Genomic DNA, 21,317 nt, shown 5'->3' on the forward strand with positions numbered 1-21,317 from the left:
AGAATATCTGTTTGTAGATTTGCATACAGTCATGAACCTGGTCCTTTGATCAAATATCAACCTTGGCAATCAAATCAGGCCATCTGAGATGCTTGCCAGTTTTAAGGTGGTTTGTTAATCTCTGTCTTTTCTGACTCTGAGCTACACTGCTGAGCTGTGGGGTGTTAAAGGTTAAGCCTCTGCTCTCTTTTCCAACTCCTCGGTTGACTGACTGCCCTGCAGCAGAGAGTGAAATGACCCCATTCATCAGAAAGCACAGAGGTTAGTTCTAAGACAAAAGGAGACCTGCAAAGTTAAGTCAGGGATTTTCAAGTTTAAATGAAAACCAGCAGACATACGTGAGGAGCCTAATACATAACGATGGTAATTATAAGGTCATGAGTTCACCTCAATATGGCAAATGAAACCCAATTGGCAAATCTTATGAACCAAATGCTAGAGATCTCTTAAGGAAGGAGGCAGTCACTTCCACTGCCTGAAACCTAGGGCTGATGTGTTATTTCCCCCAACACCTGAGAACACATAATCTTTTGGTTCCCAAGCATGATGTTTTATAACTTGTAAAACCCGGTAACATTGTCCCAGAGTCCAAGTGGTTGTCTCTGTTCTAAGTCCAGCCACATTTCATTCTCTTGGTGTTCTCATCTGGGACACACAGTGCCTTCTTTGTGTACATTGCCAATTGAACTTTATCACAAGAGCAGTTTAGAAGCCTCATATCCTAACAGCTCATAAAAGATGCAATTGCACCCAAATGGAAGCTTTTGAAAACCGGAATAAGACCTCCTTGTTGGGAGGATGTCTCAGATATTAAGCCGTGGCTCCTGTCTGAAGAAGACTGTTCTGGATCCTCAGGGTCTGGGCTGGAGCTGGGGTGGAGAAGAGGACAGGGAGCATCAGGAGCCACACACCTGCTCCCTGTAAGTGTTGAAAGGAAGAGTTACCTCCACAACACCTCAGCTCACCGTGGCTCTCTAAATCCAGTAACGATCTCCTGAATAGCACGGCTACGTAACATTAAAGGTCGTTCTTGATGTAAAGTTTAAAAATGTACTGCCGTTTCTGCGACCATATTTTGGCATTCATTAAGTTTCTAATCCAACAGGAGCTTCCAAAACTGCAGGTGGCAGCCTCCTTCCTCCATCTATGAGAGCCCCTGCCTTGGGATCCCTCAGGTCTTTAGGGTCAGCGAGAGGGGTGCGCAGGAAGGGGGTCAAACAGCGAAATCAATACAACTGGGGGACGTGGGTCCCCCTTCCCGCAGTCCCCAAGAGACAGCACGGAGGGGCGCCCGCGGAAAGCGTGGGTCTTGGGGCCTCACCGTCACCCCTGCGGGCTCTGTCCAAGTAGAACAGCATCGCGAGGTACCGATGCCTCGCGGGATCCGGGCGGCCGCGAGTCGGGAGCTCTCCGCGGGCAGCAACGAGGCAAAGGGTGGCCGCCCCGCCTCCGGCGCCTCAGGTGGGGCCGCCCCGCCCTCTCGGCCCAGCTCGCCTCCGCCCCGCCCACCCAGGCCACGCTGCCCCGCCCCCCCCGGCTCGGCCCGCCTCCTCCCCGTCCCTCCACTCGTCCGCCTCAGGTGGAGCCGCCCCGCCCACTCCGGCCCCGCCCACCCCTCCCGCCTCAGGTGGGGCCACCCGGCCCGCTCGCCTCGCCTCGCCCCGCCGCGTCAGGCCGCGTCTCCTCAGTTCTTCACGGGCGGCGGCGGCGGCGGCGCTACAACTTTTGACATTTTGGCGGCGGAGGAGCGCGCCGGCACTGCGGGACCGACGGCTGTGGCAGCGGCCGACCTTCGAGGGCCCCTCAGCCGCACCGGCGCTCCCGCCGCCCAGGGTCGGGCGGCCACGAGGCCCCGCCGCGTCGTCCCGCGTCGCCCCGCCGGGCGGCTGCAGCCATGTCGCGGGGGCCGGAGGAGGTGAACCGGCTCACGGAGAGCACCTACCGGGTAAGCGGGTCCAGGACGGTCCCGGGGCCTCGCCGTTCGAGGGCGGGAGGCCCGGGGCCCGGGAAGGCACGGGCTGGGAGCTCGAGGCCGGGGAAGCGGGGAGGCCCCGCGGCGGCTCGCGGTCGTCGCCCGGGGAAAGGTCGGGGCGAGGAGGGGACTTGACGCGGGAACACCCTCCCCCTCCCGGCGCTGTGACGCCCTGCTAGCCACACGTTTCGCAGCCAGACGTGGGGGTGAGGGGAGAGTGTCCCGTCCCTGGGGGGGCCGCTGCGCCCGGGCTCTCGGGGGCCCGGGAGCAGCGCCACTTTCCTGCCTGCGAGGACGTGGGCGAGCGGCGCGCTGTGCTCGGGCCGCGCCAGGTGCGTCCGGGGGGCGCCACGGGCTCGGGGACCCTGCCTCGCGCGGCGCCGCATTCCGCTGGGCGATTGTCCCGGGAGGCGACCGGGGTCCCAGGACCCCTCCCCCCGGCCGCCCCCGAGGTTCTAATGAAAATGGACCTTACCTGAAGGAATGCGTTGACGGTCACGCTCTTAACTTGTCTTTATTATGAAAGCGTTTTTTTCCAGAAGCAGACACAGATTTGGGATTAGTGGCCAGTTTAGTACGTTTAAGTGCTTGTAAATGAATTCCAGTTGAAATAAGACACGTGCTTAATCATCTGCTATTAATAGACTACAAAACAACTTTTGTTTTAATTCAAAATTCAAGTTCTCTAAATTCATTTGTAGCCATTTTTAAGGCCCACCTTTTGGTCACTTTTATAGACTTTTTTTTTTTTTTTTTAGCCCTAAAATTTAGTCTCTAGGGTTGAAAGGTCTGAGTGAATTCTTGAAATCAGAGGAGTTCATTGACTTTTATAGGAAAGGAATAAAGAAGAGTGTGAAAATATAGTCGTCATCTGTCTTTTGAGTTCAAAATAATTGATTCCCTTCTTCTGACTACACAAATAGGTAACGTGAATTCTATTTTCTGGGAAGTTATGCTAGACGCAGTGGACACAGCATTTTTGGTCTCACTAGTAACTGTTTCCTTGACACAAGGCAATTTTTAGAAATCGCAGAAACGTGAATGTTAAAGTTTTACATTTGTATTGAGATTGTTAATATTTAAGTGATCCTGAAGGTGGTGGGGCTGGCGGTGTAGGGTGTTGACGGTGTGTAAATAACACGTTCTTACTCTAAGACCGGCGGGATTGGAGCCACTCCTGCGAGCGTCAGTTAAGGAAAAACCCAGTGCAATTGAGGAATGCGGATCATTGCAGATATCAGGCAGTCTGAGTGTCCACTGGGGCACGAAAACACCGTGAACACCCAGGTTCCTATCTTCCTGCCTCCAGGAAGACAGGCACATAGATCTTTCCCATCTGGGATGAGAGATCAGTTTGAGACAGGCAATCAGATGCTCCGAAGTAACTCTGTTTTTTCTCCCACTTTTTCCTTGCACTTTTAGCAATGACTCAGTGGAGGGGCTGTACTCAAGTGAGTTGTAGTGTCACAAATGCCAACCCCAGAGAACTGGGGCAGGATGCAAGAAGTTTGGATTTCATTGTTTGGGTGCAACATATTTGTAGACATGAGGCAGTGTAAACCATTCTCATACTTTGAAAAGTTGTAATACCCTGAACATCAGAGACCAGTTACTTATGGCCTTCCATTCCCAAGTGTCTTAACACATGTTAAAAGCTCACAAATGTTTGTTGATTGACTTTCTTTTAAATTTTTTTTTTTTTTAACATTTATTTATTTTCAAGAGACAGAGACAGAGTGCGAGTTGGGGAGGGGCAGAGAGAGAGGGAGACACAGAATCTGAAGCAGGCTCCAGGCTCGGAGCTGCCAGCACCGAGCCCGATGCGGGGCTCGAACCCACCAACCGTGAGATCGTGCCCTGAACTGAAGCTGGATGCCCAACTGACTGAGCCACCCAGGTGCCCCTGTTGATTGACTTTAATACCCATTTTTCCGTTAATGTTTTCATGTCGTGTTTTTTATGTTGAATGGTGGTAAAAGAATTTACAGCTCCAGACAGCAAGTTTATATATAGTCTAGGAGGGGAATGCTGCTGGCTCATGCTTGGGCTATGGTGGAAATGCATAGTGAAATTTTACATTTGCAGGTTTGGTTGAAAGCCTGCAATCCTGCCCCACCTCCTCATTGAGTTCTTCCCCACGCCACCCCTGATGACCAAAACTGAAAACAATTTAAGCTTAATATGGTAAAAATCTGGCAGTGTTGATGATTCTAGTTTTTTTTGTTTGTTTTTTTTGTTTTTTTAAGAGATTTCCTTTATGTTACCTAACAATCTACAGTGTTTAACTAATGGAAAGATAACCTAACCAGGTGCAGTTACAAAAGCCACCTGCAAATGAGATTTAATGGCTTGCAGCTAGCATGGATTTTAGATTTTTTTTTTTTAAATACTCAAATTTCTCCAGCTTTGGAATAAAGGAATAAAATCTTTAGAGAAAGTGGGGGATTATAAAGTAGTGTGACTCTCTGTATGCAGTATTAAGTATCTTTCAGTATTTATTTACATATTTGCTGGGTTTTCTAAAATGTATACTTAGACAAAAGATTATTCCAGACCTATGCTGAATCCCAGGAGGGTGTGTGTTTTACGACTTCACAAACAAATGGTATGATAATAAGCCCCAAAATGTCAAGCAAGGTTACTGTTGCTAATTAGAGTTCCCAAAGATCCCTCCCCTTCTCCGCATAGTATGCCCATAATTTGCCCTCAGTGCTTGCTTGTGATTTTGTGTGATTTTCTGATGAGTACATGCTTTAGTGGTACGAGGAAGAAATACATTTCAAAAAAAACCTTTGATAGTAACCACAACCTTCCTAGAAGTTAGAACTGTTAAAGCGGTAGGAAGTTGAGGAGGGGTGGGTGTGATGTCATCCAGGGCTGTCATACCTGCATTAATCTTGCTAAGCAGCAGTGAAGGGGGGAAATGTTACTTAAAAAGAGGGCGGGAGGGAAGGGACACATAAGTCTTTGTTTAAATGTCCCGGTCTCAGAGAGGCCTGCTCAAACCACTCTTTAAAATTGTAGACAACACCATCCATCTCCCAATCCCACCTAACTTTACCTTTCCCATGAAGTGCTTACCACCTTAGGATATTCTACACAACATATTTATTTTATTCGTTTATCTCTCATCCCCCTCTAACTAAAATGTGAACTCCCAAAGGAAAGAGCTTGGCTTTGTTATATTCTGAACACTTCTTGTCATGTAGTAGGCATGAGGGTTTGTTGATTATGTGAACATTTATTTGATTTACTTAGTAAACACCTATACTCGGCCTCCCACCCCCCTTGACACTTTCCATAAAGCATTTGTTTCATTCTAAGTATACATCAGCCTTCGAGGTGGATATGGATTTTGTTTACTGTTAAGAAACTGAGGCTGACAGTCTAGGGGTGACCAGCATCCACATGCCATTTACCCTGCCAGCCTCCATTCCTCTCCTTTGGGTATAGTGGTTTAGTTTCTAGTGGCCAACAAATGCACAAATCAAATGCCTTTTCATAATTTGGTGACCTAAGATGTCACCAAAGTTTTCTGCCATTTTGTTCATCATCTTTGTTTTTAAAAAAATTTTTTTTATTTATTTTTGAGAGACAGAGAGAGACAGAACGTGAGTTGGGGAGGGGTAGAGGGAAAGGGAGACACAGAATCCGAAGCAGGCTCCAGGCTCTGAGCTGGCAGCACAGAGCCCGATGTGGGGCTCGAACCCACAAACCTTGAGATCATGCCCTGAGCCCAAGTCAGATGCTTAATTGACTGAGCCACCCAGGTGCCGCTCATCATCTCTGTTTTGAATAAAAATTTGTTCAGTAAGAAAATGAGGTTCTTTTATCAGGTGTATATACTAGGTTTTGTCTGTTTAATGGTTTTTTATTTTCTGGACTTGGGTTTAATTGGTACGTGTAAGTGAAAGTCCCTGCCTGGTTGGCTTCCAGAGTGGCCTGTGGTGTATGGGTCTAGCTCATGTGTTTATTGCTGTAGTTACCTGTATACACTATTTGATATCTTCATCTGTTCCTGTAATGCTTTCTTCAGGTATGCTGAAGGTAAAATGGGATTTGCAGAAGCCCAGACAGCTTGCTCTTGGCTCCATGATGACTATAAAAGTAGGCAGTAAGAATCAGGTGCCAGGTAGCAGCCGAAAGCGTTGCCAGGTGTCAGTATTAAACTGAACAGCCTGGTATTGTAGCTTTTTGTCCAGTGAAGTGAAAGTACAAAGCCAAACCATGGTTGTCTTTTTTTGTCATAACATTTTTCCTGATTGGAAGGAGGTTTTAGAACTAGATTATTAGTTCTATATATTAGAACTATATTAACATTATTGCTATGTAGACAGAGCAGTGTCCTTTATTATGAAGCTTGGCCAGGGGACGCCATTCACAAGTTTCAGGTTGCTTTTGAATTAAAATTTGTGACATTATGCCAGTATTGGGCATTAATTCTTGCTTGGCACTTCTGTTGTAATGAGCCACAGGCAGGCCTGCAGGGGAAACCTAATGTGCATGAAATGTCAACAAATTGGATTTTTGGTTTTATCACCAGTCCACACGGCTATTTATTCTGTAATTTAAAAGCAAAAATTATTGTAAAAGTTGCATAAACATTGATTTAACTTACCTGTTGACGTTTGCAAGTATATTTTTTATTTCCTAAACTTTTTATTGAACTGTAATACATGTGTCGAAAGGTGTGCTTTGGTGTATATAGCTAATAAAACCATCACGAAGTGAACACATGAGTATAACTAGCACCCAGATCAAGATGCAGACCATGCCCAGCCCCCCTTGAAGGCCCTTTCATGCCCCCTTTCCTCTGTGCTCCCTCCAAGATAACTTCCTTAACTTCTAACAGCACTGATTAGTTTGGCCCATTTTGTCTTCTTTCACCCAGTGTGTTTGTAAGATATGCCCATGGCGGAGTAATTGTAGTTAGTTCATTCTTTTTACTGTGTAGTATTGCACTGTGTGAATGTATCAAGGTTTATCTATTCTCCTGAGGGGCGTTTGGATTGTTTTCCAACTACTCCAGGGTATTATGAATAGTGCTGCTATGAACATTCTAATACATGTCTAATGGGCATAGGCCCTCATTTCTCTTGGATATATACATGGGAGTAGAATTGCTGAGTTATAAAGTATTTGAATATTTAGCGTTGGTAGCAACCACCAAGCAGTTTTCCGAAGTGGTTGTACCAGAGTTCCAGTAGCTCATCCTTGGCAACAATTGATATTTTCTTTGCCTTTAATTTTGGCCACCCTGATGGGTGTATGCAAATAAAATGTTAAAATTCAAAACAAAACCATTTGCTCCAAGTTTGCGGGTTGGATGTCTGCAGCCGAAGCAGAAGCCTGACTCCCTGGGAGATTTTTAATGTCAGAAAGTAGAACCGAGGACCTAGGGAATGTGGGTCTGAGAGAGGGCCATACAACTGTGGTATTGAGTAGAGTAAAACATAAATTTATTAGGCTATAAAACTATCATAGTTGCGCACATCAAAAAGTTTTATTTCATAAGGGGTTTTGAGGGCATAGGTGAGCCATGTTTTAACCAACTTTCCGAATGCTGGAAGAGGGGGTGCAGAGTTATGATTAATTGACTTTTCATGCTAATTTGAGGGTTTTTCTTTTAATTTTTAATGTTTTCTATTTATTTTTGAGAGAGAAACGGAGCATGAGCAGGGGAGGTGCAGAGAGGGAGAGGGAGACACAGAATCCAAAGCAAGCTCTAGGCTGTCATCACAGTGCCTGACGCAGGGCCTGAACCTAGGAACCATGAGATGATGACCTGAGCCAAAGTCAGATGCTTAGCTGACTGAGCCACCCAGGTGCCCTGTTATTATGAGTGTTAACGAGAATAACTTTTCTTTTTGTGTAACTTTTCTTGAAAATGCACCTACTTTATTATAGGTGCAATAGACTAGTTTTTACTTTTTATTTGTTTATTTGAGAGAGCATGCAAGCAGGGGAGAGGGGCAGAGGGAGGGAGAGAGAATCTTAAGCAGGCTCCATGCTCAGCTCATAGCCCCATGTGGGTCTCCATCCCACGACCCTGGGATCGTGACCTGAGTTGAAATCAAGAGTCAAATGCTCAACTGACTGAGCCACCCACGCGTCCCTAGACTAGTTTTTAAAAAAGAATTTCAGTGAGTTACAGTAAGAGGTTTGAAGACTAGGACTTTCTAAAGGAAATGACACTTTTGAGTCTTTTTCCTCCACCTGGTTTGTTCATGAGTGAGAACAAGTCCCCCAAATCATACTTCTCAGCATTTCCCACATTCATATTTTATTTATTTATGTGTATGTGTTGGCTTTAATTTCAGAGGCTTCTTAAAGCTGTATTTTTCAGATACTAGAAAATTTCCAAGATTTCTGTGAGGATTCGCACTGGAAGTAAAAGTCACCTGGGATCCCACAACGCAGAGATAACATTGTCGATTCTCACTGTCACTCTTTTCAATATTTTCCAGTCCATCTTGGTGTCAGTATTCTATGCCTCACCAGTTTGATGACTCCACAGTACTCCATTCTTCAACAATTTATCGATCCAGTCCCCTTTTACTGGACATAAGATTGTTGCCAGCACTTTGCTGTTAAAGCACTGTAGCAAGTATCATTGTAGGTAAAGCTTTGCACAAATCCGTGATGTTTTCCTTAAGCTGAATGTCCAGAAGGGAGTTGTGGGTCAAAGGTTAGGTACACTTTAAAGCATATTTGCTACACATTGCAAAATGCCCTCCAGAAGAACATGCCCCAAATTATGCTTAATCTGATTGTTTGAGAATGCACCTTCCTTAACCCTAACCAATTAAGTAGGTCTTTTAAAGTCACTTCCTTTTTTATAACCTATACAGGGTTTTTGCTTTTTGCCTTTAGTAAGACCAGTATAGCTATAATGTATAGTAGCTTATGGACATTGGCCAGGACGAGACCTGAGATTTCATGTCTTCCACTATTGGGTATAATTTCCCCAATTAACTTTGTACTTATAGATGTGTACAGAATAATTACATCTCTGTGGCTCTTCAAGCCTGTGTACTTTTGTTCTTATTTTCCTCAGCCTTGATTTTATATTTCTATTTATGTTTTCCAAAACTTGGGTCTGTTTTTCAGGTTTATTATTTTAGGGACTGGGTTCTGGTTTTAAGAGCTGCCTCAAATCTTTGTGGATAAAGGTGAGACTTGTGTAAATGAGATAAAAAGTTTCTGGTTCCTCTTTCAAAAGTAAATTAAAAATATTACCAGAACGTGTTCCCAATCCAGGGAGCAAAACAAATGAGCACCCCTCAGAGATCTGATTGCTCACAGCCTTGGAGAGCTACATATGCTTTAAGTAGAACAGCCTGTGGGTGAAGATACCCTCAGATTTGTTGCTTACCCTTTTTATTTATATGGGGATTAGAGATTAAAAAGTCCTTAAGCCATAGCAATTTCTTCACCAAAAATACCCAAGTATAGTTGAGGTTAAACTCTAGGGCAGGGGGAGGGAAATTTTTACTTATCACTTACACTCTACCTTCTAGAGTGTTTATATTTTCTTTACATGAGTAGATTACTTTTATAATTTTAAGCTTAAAACAGAAATTGACATACCATTTTCATGGGTGAAAAGTTTTTGAAAACTAAGCTAAAATGTGCCATTTTCTACCTCTGTTTTGGAAATTAGCCTTTCATAGGTAAACCTAATTTAAAGTCTCATCGTTTTTCTTTTAATTACTACTTATGGGAGTATATTTTTAACGTTTACTAACCTGAGACATGAGGGCAACAGAAAAAGAATTCAGCAAAACTGAGAACCCCAAATTCCAGTTCTTACAACTATCTTTAAGCATCTTATGCCTGATGTTGCAAGCAGCTGATCCCTTTCAAGGTGCAGCTGTAGCCTTGAAAGGTATGAAAGCTGTAATAAGGACGAGAAAAGGTGCAAAAGTGGTAATAACCTGTCAAAAGTAAGTAGGGATAAAAGTTCAGATGATTAGAAACACATTGTCAGAATAACAAACATGAAAAAGGTTGGAGTTGGTGGTCAGATCTCAGATGACAAGTCTGACTACTAGTCACCGAAAGTGTGTCTCTTTGGACTTGAGGATGGAACAGCTCCATCCTGAGTTAGGAGGGAAGCCCCTGCCTGTGTGCAGGAGGCAAGAGGTGTGCAGGACACAACCCTGCTCACCTTCATATTCTTACCAGGTACACATGTCTGAGACCTAAGCTAGTAGAACAGTCTGTTTCTGACTACAGAGAAAAGAAAATCAGGAAAATCACAATGATAATTCCTTTTACTTAAGCACTGTGCTATATGTATATATATATCTTGCATGTTTTACTGACTAAGCCAGCCAGGCACTCCTGTATATCTATCTATCTGTATCTATGTTTTCTTTAATATTAATGGATTTAATTGACCAAATGGTATATTTTATCATGGGCTTCATCTTATATTTGAAGAAGCTTAAGGTACAGGACACCGACTGTGTCTGACAGTAGAATATATTTCTAAATGTGTAAAGACACTTAAAAAAATTTTTTTAATGTTTATTTCTGAGAGAGAGAGACAGACAGAGACAGAGACAGACCATGAGCCAGGGAGAGTGCAGAGAGAGAGGGAGACACAGAATCCCAAGCAGGCTCCAGGCTCTGAGCTGTCACCACAGAGTCCGATGGGGGCTCAAACCCACAAATCTCAAGTATCATGACCTGAGCCGAAGTCAGATGCTTAAGGGACTGAGCCGCCCAGGCTCCCCTAAACACACTTTAAACATGCAAGACATTGTTCTATTAGGACATGCAGTCCAATTGTTGCACTCTTTGAGAAGACAGCTTGATATTCAGCTAACGCATCCATTTGCCTTATCCCAGATTTTTATATGTACTCAATGTCATGTTACTCCATTTGACCTCGTGCTTCAGTTTTCTCATCTGTAAATAAGGATGATAATAGTACCTACCTCATGTGCTTATTGTGCAGACTGAACATTGTAACACAGAAAGCTTTTAGAACAGTGTTGTTAGTAGCAGTAGCATATATTTACTGGAGTATTATCACTATAAGAGCATTGATTTTCATCTATTTTGTTTACTGCTTATCTCCAGTATCTAGTAGAGTGACTGACACATAGGCAGAGCTGAGTAAATATTTGATAAAAGAATAGTGTTGAAATTATTGGTACAAATTTTTCTGTCAGTGAGCTATATACTTCTTGAGGGTTTTGGGTTTTTTTTTTTTAATTTTTTAATCTCTTATTGTGCTGGTGCATAGTAAGAACTCAAAACAATTTTTGAATAAATACTGAAGACCTATGCTTATCGCGCAGTTGTAGCTAAAATCCTCACTTTGGGGGCCAGTGGAACTGAGATAGCACTGGTAATAATAGCTACAATGTTTTGAGCATCTGTTATGTATGTGCCAAGCTTATTACCTACATTCACTCTTCACCTGTTTTCTTAGGCACCACAGTTGTGCCAAGCACTGTGGTTACCACTAGGACCCACAATGAAGAAAAAAAGTCTGTGCTTTTCTAGAGTTTATAGCTTATGACAGGTCAACAGCGCCAAGGTTTTAGTCTCTCCAGCATTTCATCTCTACCGTGGTTTGCCCAGTATCATCAATTCTGTTTCCTTGTTCCTTCCCCACCCTCTCTCCCAGCGAGATCCTGCCTTTACCAGTTCAATTCTTTGGACTTTGTTTTGTCTTGGTATTGGAAGAAAGGAAAAAAATAAATGCATGTGTGGATTAAGTTCAAGAGGAGGGGTTTTTTTTTAATTTTTTTTTAACGTTTATTTATTTTTGAGAGAGAGAGTACAAACGGAAGAGGGGCAGAGAGAGAGGGAGACACAGAATCCGAAGCAGGCTCCAGGCTCTGATCTGTCAGCACAGAGCCTGATGTGGGGCTCGAACTCACGAACCATGAAACCATGACCTGAGCCAAAGTTGGATGCTTAACCGACTGAGCCACCCAGGTGCCCCATCAAGAGGAGTTTTTAAGGCAAGTTTTAAGAAGTCTTGGAAAGTTGGGTTTAAGAGAGAAGTAGATGAGAAACAAAATGAAAAAATTAGAAGTTTTGATTCCCCTCACTGTTATCTGAAAACTACATGTAATGAATTTGAACTTTTTGTTTTTTAATTTTTTTTTAACATTTTATTTTGAGAGAGAGAGAGAGAGAGAGAGAGAGACAGACCACAAGCAGGGGAGGGGTAGAGAGAGAGTGGGAGAGAGAGAGGGAGACACAGAATCCAAAACAGGCTGCAGGCTCTAAGCTGATGCGGGGATCGAACCCATGAACCCATGAGATCATGACCTGAGACTAAGTCAGACGCTCAACAGACTGAGCCACCCAGTCGCCCCTGAACTATTTGTTTTTTAAATATTTATTTTGAGAGAGAGAGAGAGAGAGAGAGAGTGTGTGTGTGTGTGTGCGGCACACATACACAAGAAGAGGGGCAGAGAGAGAGAGGAAGAGCGAGAATCCCAAGTAGGCTCTGTCAGGGCTCCATCTCCTAAACTGTGAGATCATGACCTGAACCAAATCAAGAGTCAGATGCTTAACTGAGCCACTCGGGTGCCCCAAACTTGAACTGTTTTTAAATTATTTTAGGTTTTTGAACAATATTTCTCAGATTGCAAGGGCTGCAGTTTTTTTTTTTTTTTTCCAACTTTTTTTAATTTATTTTTGGGACAGAGAGAGACAGAGCATGAACGGGGGAGGGGCAGAGAGAGAGGGAGATACAGAATCCGAAGCAGGCTCCAGGCTCCGAGCCATCAGCCCAGAGCCTGACGCGGGGCTCGAACTCACAGACCGCGAGATCGTGACCTGGCTGAAGTCGGACGCTTAACCGACTGCGCCACCCAGGCGCCCCAACAAGGGCTGCAGTTTTAATGCAAAACAGAATGATCCATCTCACAGGGTCTGGGTGAGGGAAATTCAACTAGAATTATTCCAGATACAATGTAAGAGTAGCATTTAGAAAGAACTAGCAAACTAAAAAGAGAATGTCACTTGCTGTATGAAATCAGCAATTTACTTTGATCTAGTAAAGTTCCTGTAACCTATTGAGTACTGAAGACTTTCTAAACAAATGTGACTCAGCCCATGAGAAATTCTTTCCTGTAAATTCATTGCTTGATTTTTACTCCATGATACACCTTTTCAAAAACAATAAGTAGGCAGGTAAGAACACTTAACCAAACAGTCTAGTGTGCTCTCTAGCCTTCAAAGTATATATCTGTTGACAGCTATTTTAAACCCAGTAAGTTAATCATCACTGTTTCCTTATTATATACCATTTATCTGTGATAAAGTTGTATATTTCTAAGTGATATTCAAATAATATTAAAGATGTCTGCATTTCTTATTTTCACATGTCAGTCTGAATTGCCTTGGTGTTTTTTTGATACCTAATCGGTCTCCCTATTAGATCATGTGTTTTCAAGGGCAACACATGTGTTGGACACATCTGTGTGTCCAGCATAGGACTGAGTTCATTGTAAGTATATAATAAAGATTCAACACATGTATAGTTGTTTCAAAGACCCAAACACGAGAAGGACTTTAAAGAGTTAGTGGAACGAAGCCTAAGTACATGTTACCTTGTACTTGCCATGATACCCTTCCTGCCCCCCACCATAGGAAAATACCAGAAGAGAGGCCCATTTTCAGATTCCGATTGAGAGTTATGTAATAGTCATCTTGGTACTGTGGCTATAGGGAGGATTGTGTTTCCATTCTTTGAAACAAGAACATGGACCTCTGTGAACCAAGCAAAAATGGATCCTGATTTCATTTACTTCAGTCTCCCAGGTACTACTCCCTCGCACGTGTAAGGTCCAAAAGTTGCTTGGATTCTCGGGCATGGTCCCCAGGTCCCCTGTCAACTGAAGCCAGTGTGGGCCAAACATTGTTACAGTGTCTGATAGGTTGCTCATTGCCAAGGCTAGGAATGTGTGCTTTCATTCCTGGAAACTTTCTTGGCACTGCCAAGAAATCCAAAACTATATGGAGTTATAGCACCTGTTGGACCTTGGACCCAGAATAATCATCTGCACTTAAACTATAAGGAAAGGTGGTTTCAAATAATTCTAGGTAAATGTAAAACTTTTGTTTAGTATTTAAAATAGAATGAAACTTTGTAGTGTTGAAAGGATTCAGGCCATTACTTTCTCTTAAAGTTGTTTTATCAAGGATGGTTATGAACTCAAGTTGCCCTCCACACTTAAACAAAACAGTTGAATACCTAAATTCTTATACTAAATTACTGGGTGGGATAGCTCTGGGACTTACTTTTCATGATAGGCTTGATAAGCTCATCAAAAAGTTTGAACAGTTATAGAACACACTTCTTACTTTCTCCCGCCAGTGCAGGATCTTTTTGTTTTGCTTAACTGTGCTTTTGCTTCAGAACAATTCTTACTGTCTAAATGAGTAGTGAATAGAGAAAGTGGTGTTTGTCAGAGAAATTTGTTTCTTTAAACAATGAACTGAAAGGTCATGGAGATGTGATTGCTTCTAGTAGTGTATCTTAAGAGGGAACAATACATAATTTTCTGGATGATCACACTGGTTCTCATCACTTGGTTGGTTGGGTCTTAAGGAGCTCTAATAGGTGCTCTCAGAACAGTCAGAGAATATTCTTCCGGGAGAAGATAAGCCCAAAGAGATGGCCTGGTGCTTTGCTTATCACTGGCCCATTAGCTTTTCTTGTTCAGGTCATGTTGCAAGGGATGGAGCCTTGTAACCTTGGGGGTTTCATGGCTTCATTTCTAGCATGCCCTTTGCACTCTGAAGGACTGCTTTTATAGAAATACTTATAAACCAAAGTCTGGATTATGGATGAAGAAAGGAAAGGAAGAATGAAGGCAAAGCAACGTTTAAATCCTAGCAAAACTTTCATAGGGAATTTTCTCTGTGTGCTAAAGATTTCCTATGAAACTACCCTTACAGGAGGACACAGAAAAGACTTTTTTTGCCTGGAGAAACATTTGCGAAACGAAACTCCTTCCCCAATCATAGCTGGAAAGATAGCTGCTAATCCAGCAGGAGATTTATCTCAAAATAGCTGGGTTATCTTTTTCTAGTAATGGGTCTAATTGATTTTCACTCTAGGAAGGGAAGTTGCTGCTGACAGCTACATGGGTATAAGTGCTTAGAGGCCAGTAGCACTTTTCTGGGTGGTTCTGGACCAGTGTTCACAAAGTGGATGGCCTGCACCTCAGTACATCTGGCTCTCTGTGGACAGGCTAGTTAGAAACAACCAAGGAGTGAGTGGACACATAGCTTTGTGGCATTCCGTAGCATTAAGGATTTAAAACGTGAGCCCTTAATAGCCTGGAACATTATGTTTTTGTTATTACTCTTCCTTTAAAAAAAGAAAACAAACAACTTAATCTAAGTGTTATTTATAAAGTATAAAATTCACTCATTGTAAATGTAGAATTCAGTGATTTTTTTGGTAAATTTAGTAAATTTATAGAATTTGCAACCATCGCCACAATCCAATTTTAAACATTTTATTCATCACCCCCAGAAGGTCGTTTGTGACCATTGCCATCATTCCTCCTTCTCATCCCCAGCCCCAGACAACCTCTAATATGTTTTTTGTCTCCATAGATTTGTCTTACTAGATATTTCACATAAACCGAGTCCTATAATATATGGTCTTTTGTGACTTGGTTTTTTCCACTTAGCATGATGTCGCTACATGTTATAGTGTGTTTTGGTGCTTTGTTTCTTTTTATGGCTTAATAATATTCCATTTGTGGATGTACCATGTTTGTTTATCTGTTCACCAGTTGGACATTTGGGGTATCTCTTGCAAGGTACTTTTTTAAGGGCCACATTACTGCTTAATACTTAAAAAGTAATTTAAAAATCAACTTGGAGAAACATAAGTTTGGGAAGTCAGAATTCACAAGGGAAGCCCTGGCATTTTCAGATTTTGTAAGCCTGCTATGACTTAGTAAGCATAGGGCAGAGCCTTACAGCTTTTGTGACCTTCAGTTGGAGCTGTTACTTTGAGCTAAAGAAGGTGCAGGCAGTGTATGACCTCACACCTGATTTTCACAACTAATTGGCCCACTGGGTCATTGTGTCTGTTGCAGTATGTTCAGATGAACTGAGGGCATGTTGTGTAGCTGATTCATCCATGAGCACATATATCTCTTATATAACAACAACAACAACAACAACAATTGAAAACTGCTGTTGATGAGTACATTTTGGACATTAGATGGTCCAGGCACTGTTCTTGATGCTACAGATCTCCCTTGGCCTTAATTTACATGCATTTCCTACTAAGGAAACAGTAAATAGATTGGTAATATCATGTGAGTTAGTGATCAGCCTTTTGAAGGAAGAGAAGCAAGGAACGGAGCCAGAGAGAGAAGGAAAATAGAGGTGCTACCAGACATGGTGGGAGGCAAGTGGAGGAAAGTGTCTCTGAGAGGGTTGGCGCTGAGAACTGGTAGACATGTATCTAGGAAGAGAGCCTTCAGGCAGGAGAGCAAATACAAAATAGCTCTGGTGGGAATGGGTTTGGTGTGTTCAGATAACAGCCTGGAGGCCATTGTGCCTGGAGCACAGTGATTGGGGGCAGGGAAGGGGGTGGCCAGAGCCAAACCTGCTTAATTATATGAAGTATCCAGGCTTTTGGTGCCCTACCCTGCTGTTAAATGGATAAACTCTCTGATGACCTTAAATCTATGTAGACCTGAGAGTTGAGGATGAAACCATTGCAATATACTAGTTAACTACCTTTCATTGTTTCTCCTCTCCTGCTCGGATATTTCCAGTTATGGGTACTTTTTTATTGCTGACAGGGGAGGCAGTTAAAGTTCTTTTTAAAAAGGTACTGTTTACAGGGCACCTGGGTGGCTCAGTTGGTTGAGTTTCTGACTTCAGCTCAGATCATGATCTCACGGTTCGTGAGTTTGAGCCCCACGTTGGGCTCTGGGCTTACAGCTCAGAGCTTGGAGCCTGCTTGGATTCTGTCTGTCCATCTGTCTGTCTGTCTGTCTCTCTCTCTCTCTCTCTGCCTCTCTCTCTGCCTCTCTCTCTGCCTCTCTCTCTGCCTCTCCCCCTGCCTCTCCCCCTGCCTCTCCCCCTGCCTCTCCCCTGCTCACACTTTGTTTCTCTCTTTCAAAAATAAACATTAAAAAAAAATTTAAAGTTACTGTTTTTCACTCATCAGGTAGGAAAAAAACTGTGGCAACACTAAGTGTTGGTGAGTGTGTGGTAAGATAGTGCTTTCATACAGTGATGGTGGGAGCACCCATTGCTACAGCTGCTTTCTCTAAAGTATATTATGGTATATAACAAAATTGAGAAATCTGTCACATACTCTATGCCTCAGCAATTCTGTTTCTAGGTAATTTCTTACCTGTGTAGTACAAGGAGACATGTACAGTCCCTTGCCACATACTTCATATTAGCCAAAACTCGTAAGCCCATCTAAATGCTACTCAGTAGAGGAAATAAATTGGCTTACTTGATTGTGAGGGCTGGGAAGTCTGAAATCTGTAGTGTAGGCAAGCAGAATATCGTCTTCCTCAGAAGACCTTAGTTTTATTCTTGAAGGCTTTTCGAGTGATTAAAGGAAGCCTACCCTGATTATTGAGGATAGTACTTAAACTGGTTGTAGATGTTAACCATATCTATAGAATTCCTTCACAGCAACACCTAAATTAGTACCTAATTTACTAACTGTTATGCAGACACCTAAAACTAACAATCACAATGGGATACCATGCAGACTTAAAGTAGTAGAATAAACTCAGTCAATATGTAACCAGGTGGGCAGGTCTCAGGAACATAACATTGAATTAAAAAAAAAAAAAAGTAAGAGTGAAATGTATTTTGATACCATTTATTTTATTAAAATGTACAAAACAAAATTATGTATCAGTCAGGACTAAATATATGTATATGTAAAAGTATAAAATATGAGTTAGAAAATTAACAGCATTCTTAATTGATGGTTCCCTCTGGGGAGAAGAAAGTCAAGAGATACAAGATGTGGCTGGGGTGGTTAAAAACATCCGGTGGTTTTGTAATATTTTAATTCCTTTACACTAAAGAAAATCAGTATGATAGTGTCAACCATTATTCTTGTGAGGACTATAGGTAGTTGAGGAATCTTCTTTTTCTTTACTTTTTTTTTTCTTTAAAAAAAATTTTTTTTTTAACGTTTATTTATTTTTGAGACAGAGAGAGCATGAACAGGGGAGGGGCAGAGAGAGAGGGAGACACAGAATCTGAAACAGGCTCCAGGCTCTGAGCTGTCAGCCCAGAGCCCGACGCGGGGCTCGAACTCACGGACCGCGAGATCATGACCTGAGCCGAAGTCGGCCGCTTCACCGACTGAGCCACCCAGGCGCCCCAACTTTTTCTTTTTCTTAAGGGAAAGAAAAGAAGGTCAAATATTTGTTTGCCCGGGTAGAATTGGTCAATATTGGTTTAATTCTTCTGCTATTAGTATATTTTATTAATAAAAAATCAGGAGTAATATCACAAGAAATCCTCTAAAAAGAAAAAGAAAACATTGTAGTCTCCCATAATTTCTCACACTAAAATAATGCTCTGTTATACAATCATTTTCAGCTTATACGATTGCACAATTCACTTCGAGGAATTGTATTGAGACCTGAGGGGTGAGCGCAAAGGTTAGCAGGGAGGCTGCCTGGGCCTGACCTTTGCGATCTTCAGCAAAGTTTTTATTTTATTTATTTAGTTTTAAATATTTATTTATTTATTTTGAGTGAGAGAGAATCCCAAGCAGGCCCAACACGGGGCTCGATCCCATGAACCCAAACCGTGAGATATGACGTGACCCAAGCTGAAATCAAGAATGGACGCTTAACTGACTGAGTCATGCAGGCACCCCTTCAGCAAGGTTTTTAAATTTAGCATCTCAAAGCTTTGGTGTGTCATCCATAAAATGATGATAATAATAATCATGTTGTTAGGATCTAATGAAACAGCCCATGTAAAACATGGGCACAGAGCCTGAAATATAGTAGCACTCCATAAATGCCAAATTTATCTCACCTAGGAAAAAGAATAAAATATTCTCAACTGAATAGAAGAAATAATAACACCTTCGATTTCCTTTGTATCCCACACTTTTCTAGAGTATTTTATATTCATGGTCTCTCTCATCCTGATGTGACCCTTCAAGGTAGAATAGCCAGTATCATTTATTTTCATATTACAGAGAGGAACTGAGGTATCTGGAGACATCTGTGGAAATGGGAATGTTCATCCACTTGAAGAGATGACTAATATTTTAGAGCTTTTGTCTTGCAATATTAATTATTACAATTGATTCAGTGTGCACTAAGTACCAGGTGCTTGGAAGAGCACCTAAGTGTTGCATAAATACTACTTAATATCTCATTGAATCTTCATACTCCTCATGAAGTCCAAATTATCATTATTTCCATTTTATAGAAGAGAAGATTGAGGGGCGCCTGGGTAGCTCAGTCAGTTGGGCGTCCGACTTCAGCTCAGGTCATGATCTTGCGGTTCGTGGGTTCGAGCCCCATGTCGGGCTCTGTGCTGACAGCTCAGAGCCTGGAACCTGTTTCAGATTCTGTGTCTCCCTCTCTCTCTGACCTTCCCCCATTCATGCTCTGTTTCTCTCTGTCTCAAAAATAAATAAACGTTAAAAAAAAAAGAAGAGGAGATTGAGCCTTAGCGAGGTGGTGATGTGATTTCCCCAATTTTTTTTTCAGTTTTTTTTCATCCAGCGTTAACCGGGCCCATTGCTACTGGAATGCATGTTACAAATTATAGATAATACAAATCGATAGATAATGCAAGTTAGAAGCTAGTAGCATAGATAGATAATACAGACCGAAGGGGAACAAAAACACTATTCATGTTTGATAGGAAGCATTTCTGTGTTTTACATATTTGAATCTTGACAATTTCTGCTGTAACTTAATACTTCAAACAGAATATCTCCGTTGTCTTATTTTCCTTTACTTGGCTTGTGCTCCCCATTGAAGATGGATATGAAAACATGACTCTTCTGACCATCTATTAGTCTACAAGCAGCTGCTTTTTTGCCAAATTTACTCACTAATATCTTCCCTAAAGGCAGGGGACATAATCAAATACTGATGTTAGTCCAGGAATGGTGGCTTCCAACAACACAAGGAAGGGATAAGTAAAATTTTCTACAAATGATGTCTATCTAGAAGTATTCTCAAACAGTTAATCCTTATTAACAGATAATCTTGTCACATGAAATGAGAATATGCCTTAATTAGTTTAAGCATTTGTGACATTACTGGATTAATTTGTATGAGATTATATAAAATGGCATTGAAACTTTCAAGGGTAAATATGTTACCTGAAGAACATTATAAAACTCCCTATTTACTTAGAGATTCTTAAATCACTTTTAAAAGCTTATTCCAGTGTAAATATTACCCACAATTTTCAACTGAGAAAAATAAAGCACTGATATATCAAATAATTTGTCCTTGGTCATGTAGAGAGTTGGAAAAAGAAACGTAAACTAATTCTTAGAAATTTAAAGTCAGCTCAGTTTATCTGGCTAGTCATAATTGAATTAATGTATGCTTCATTGTCTTTAGTTCCATGTTGGTAAAGGTAATTGTTTTTTTTGTTTTTTTTTTTTAAATGAAGGAAAAATCTAAATGGTGAGGAAGCTAAAACCTTCACAAGATTATATAATTCATTTTAAAATTATGATCTGTAGCTCCACAGTAGGCAGAGGAAATGCATGAGATAAATGGGCCAGCTAGAAATCTGGTGGAAAGTGTGTGGTTTATTCCTCAGCATTTTATTTGGAACAGCTAACCATTAATTCTCCAATGCTGCTTATTGACTTTGGTGCTAGAACCAACTCCTCTTCCTGAGACTCAGCCCAAGTAGAACGGTGATATTGCCAGTTATTTTAGCTTAGACTATCCATATTGCTCTCTGAATGGAAATGAAACTCATTCTGGTGGAAACTGGTTTGGCAAATTATCCTCCTTGCCAGGCAGTAACTGAGCTTTTGTTATTGATTGTAACAAAATAGTGTTTCTTGGACCGTTTTTTTTTTTGTTTTTATACTTGGTATTTAAACCTTTTATTTTTAGTGCCAAACTTAAAATGGATTTGTTCATTACTGCTGGTGATTTTCTCTAAATCTTAGGCCATGTGAACAATTCAGGTCTTAATAAACCTTAACACACCATATGACCTTTGACCCAACGACTGCCCTCTCAAAAAAATGTGGGACCCATCCAGTTCACAAAGATATCCACTGCTACTTATAAAACTTTACAGATTGTGGAGTACAAAGGCAGCACTGCTTTTTTGTTCCTGAGTTTAAAAATAC

The 21,317-nt window shown here is 41.8% G+C and overlaps 1 protein-coding gene across 2 annotated transcripts in view; it reads left to right on the plus strand.

The window, feature by feature from the left end:
- The first annotated feature begins 1,628 nt into the window (after window positions 1-1,628).
- The window catches only part of BAIAP2L1 (BAR/IMD domain containing adaptor protein 2 like 1), a 94,654-nt gene continuing 74,965 nt past the window's right edge, over window positions 1,629-21,317 (plus strand). For both annotated transcript variants that reach the window (XM_019422600.2, XM_053894226.1), the window contains exon 1: window positions 1,629-1,945. In XM_019422600.2, coding sequence (XP_019278145.2) covers window positions 1,895-1,945 — 51 coding nt within the window. In that variant the 5' untranslated portion in view covers window positions 1,629-1,894. The remainder of the gene's footprint in view (window positions 1,946-21,317) is intronic.

The sequence above is a fragment of the Panthera pardus genome, unplaced genomic scaffold, assembly GCF_024362965.1.
Source record: "Panthera pardus isolate Hobbes unplaced genomic scaffold, ASM2436296v1 HiC_scaffold_4, whole genome shotgun sequence".
In the NCBI taxonomy this organism is placed as follows: domain Eukaryota; kingdom Metazoa; phylum Chordata; class Mammalia; order Carnivora; family Felidae; genus Panthera; species Panthera pardus.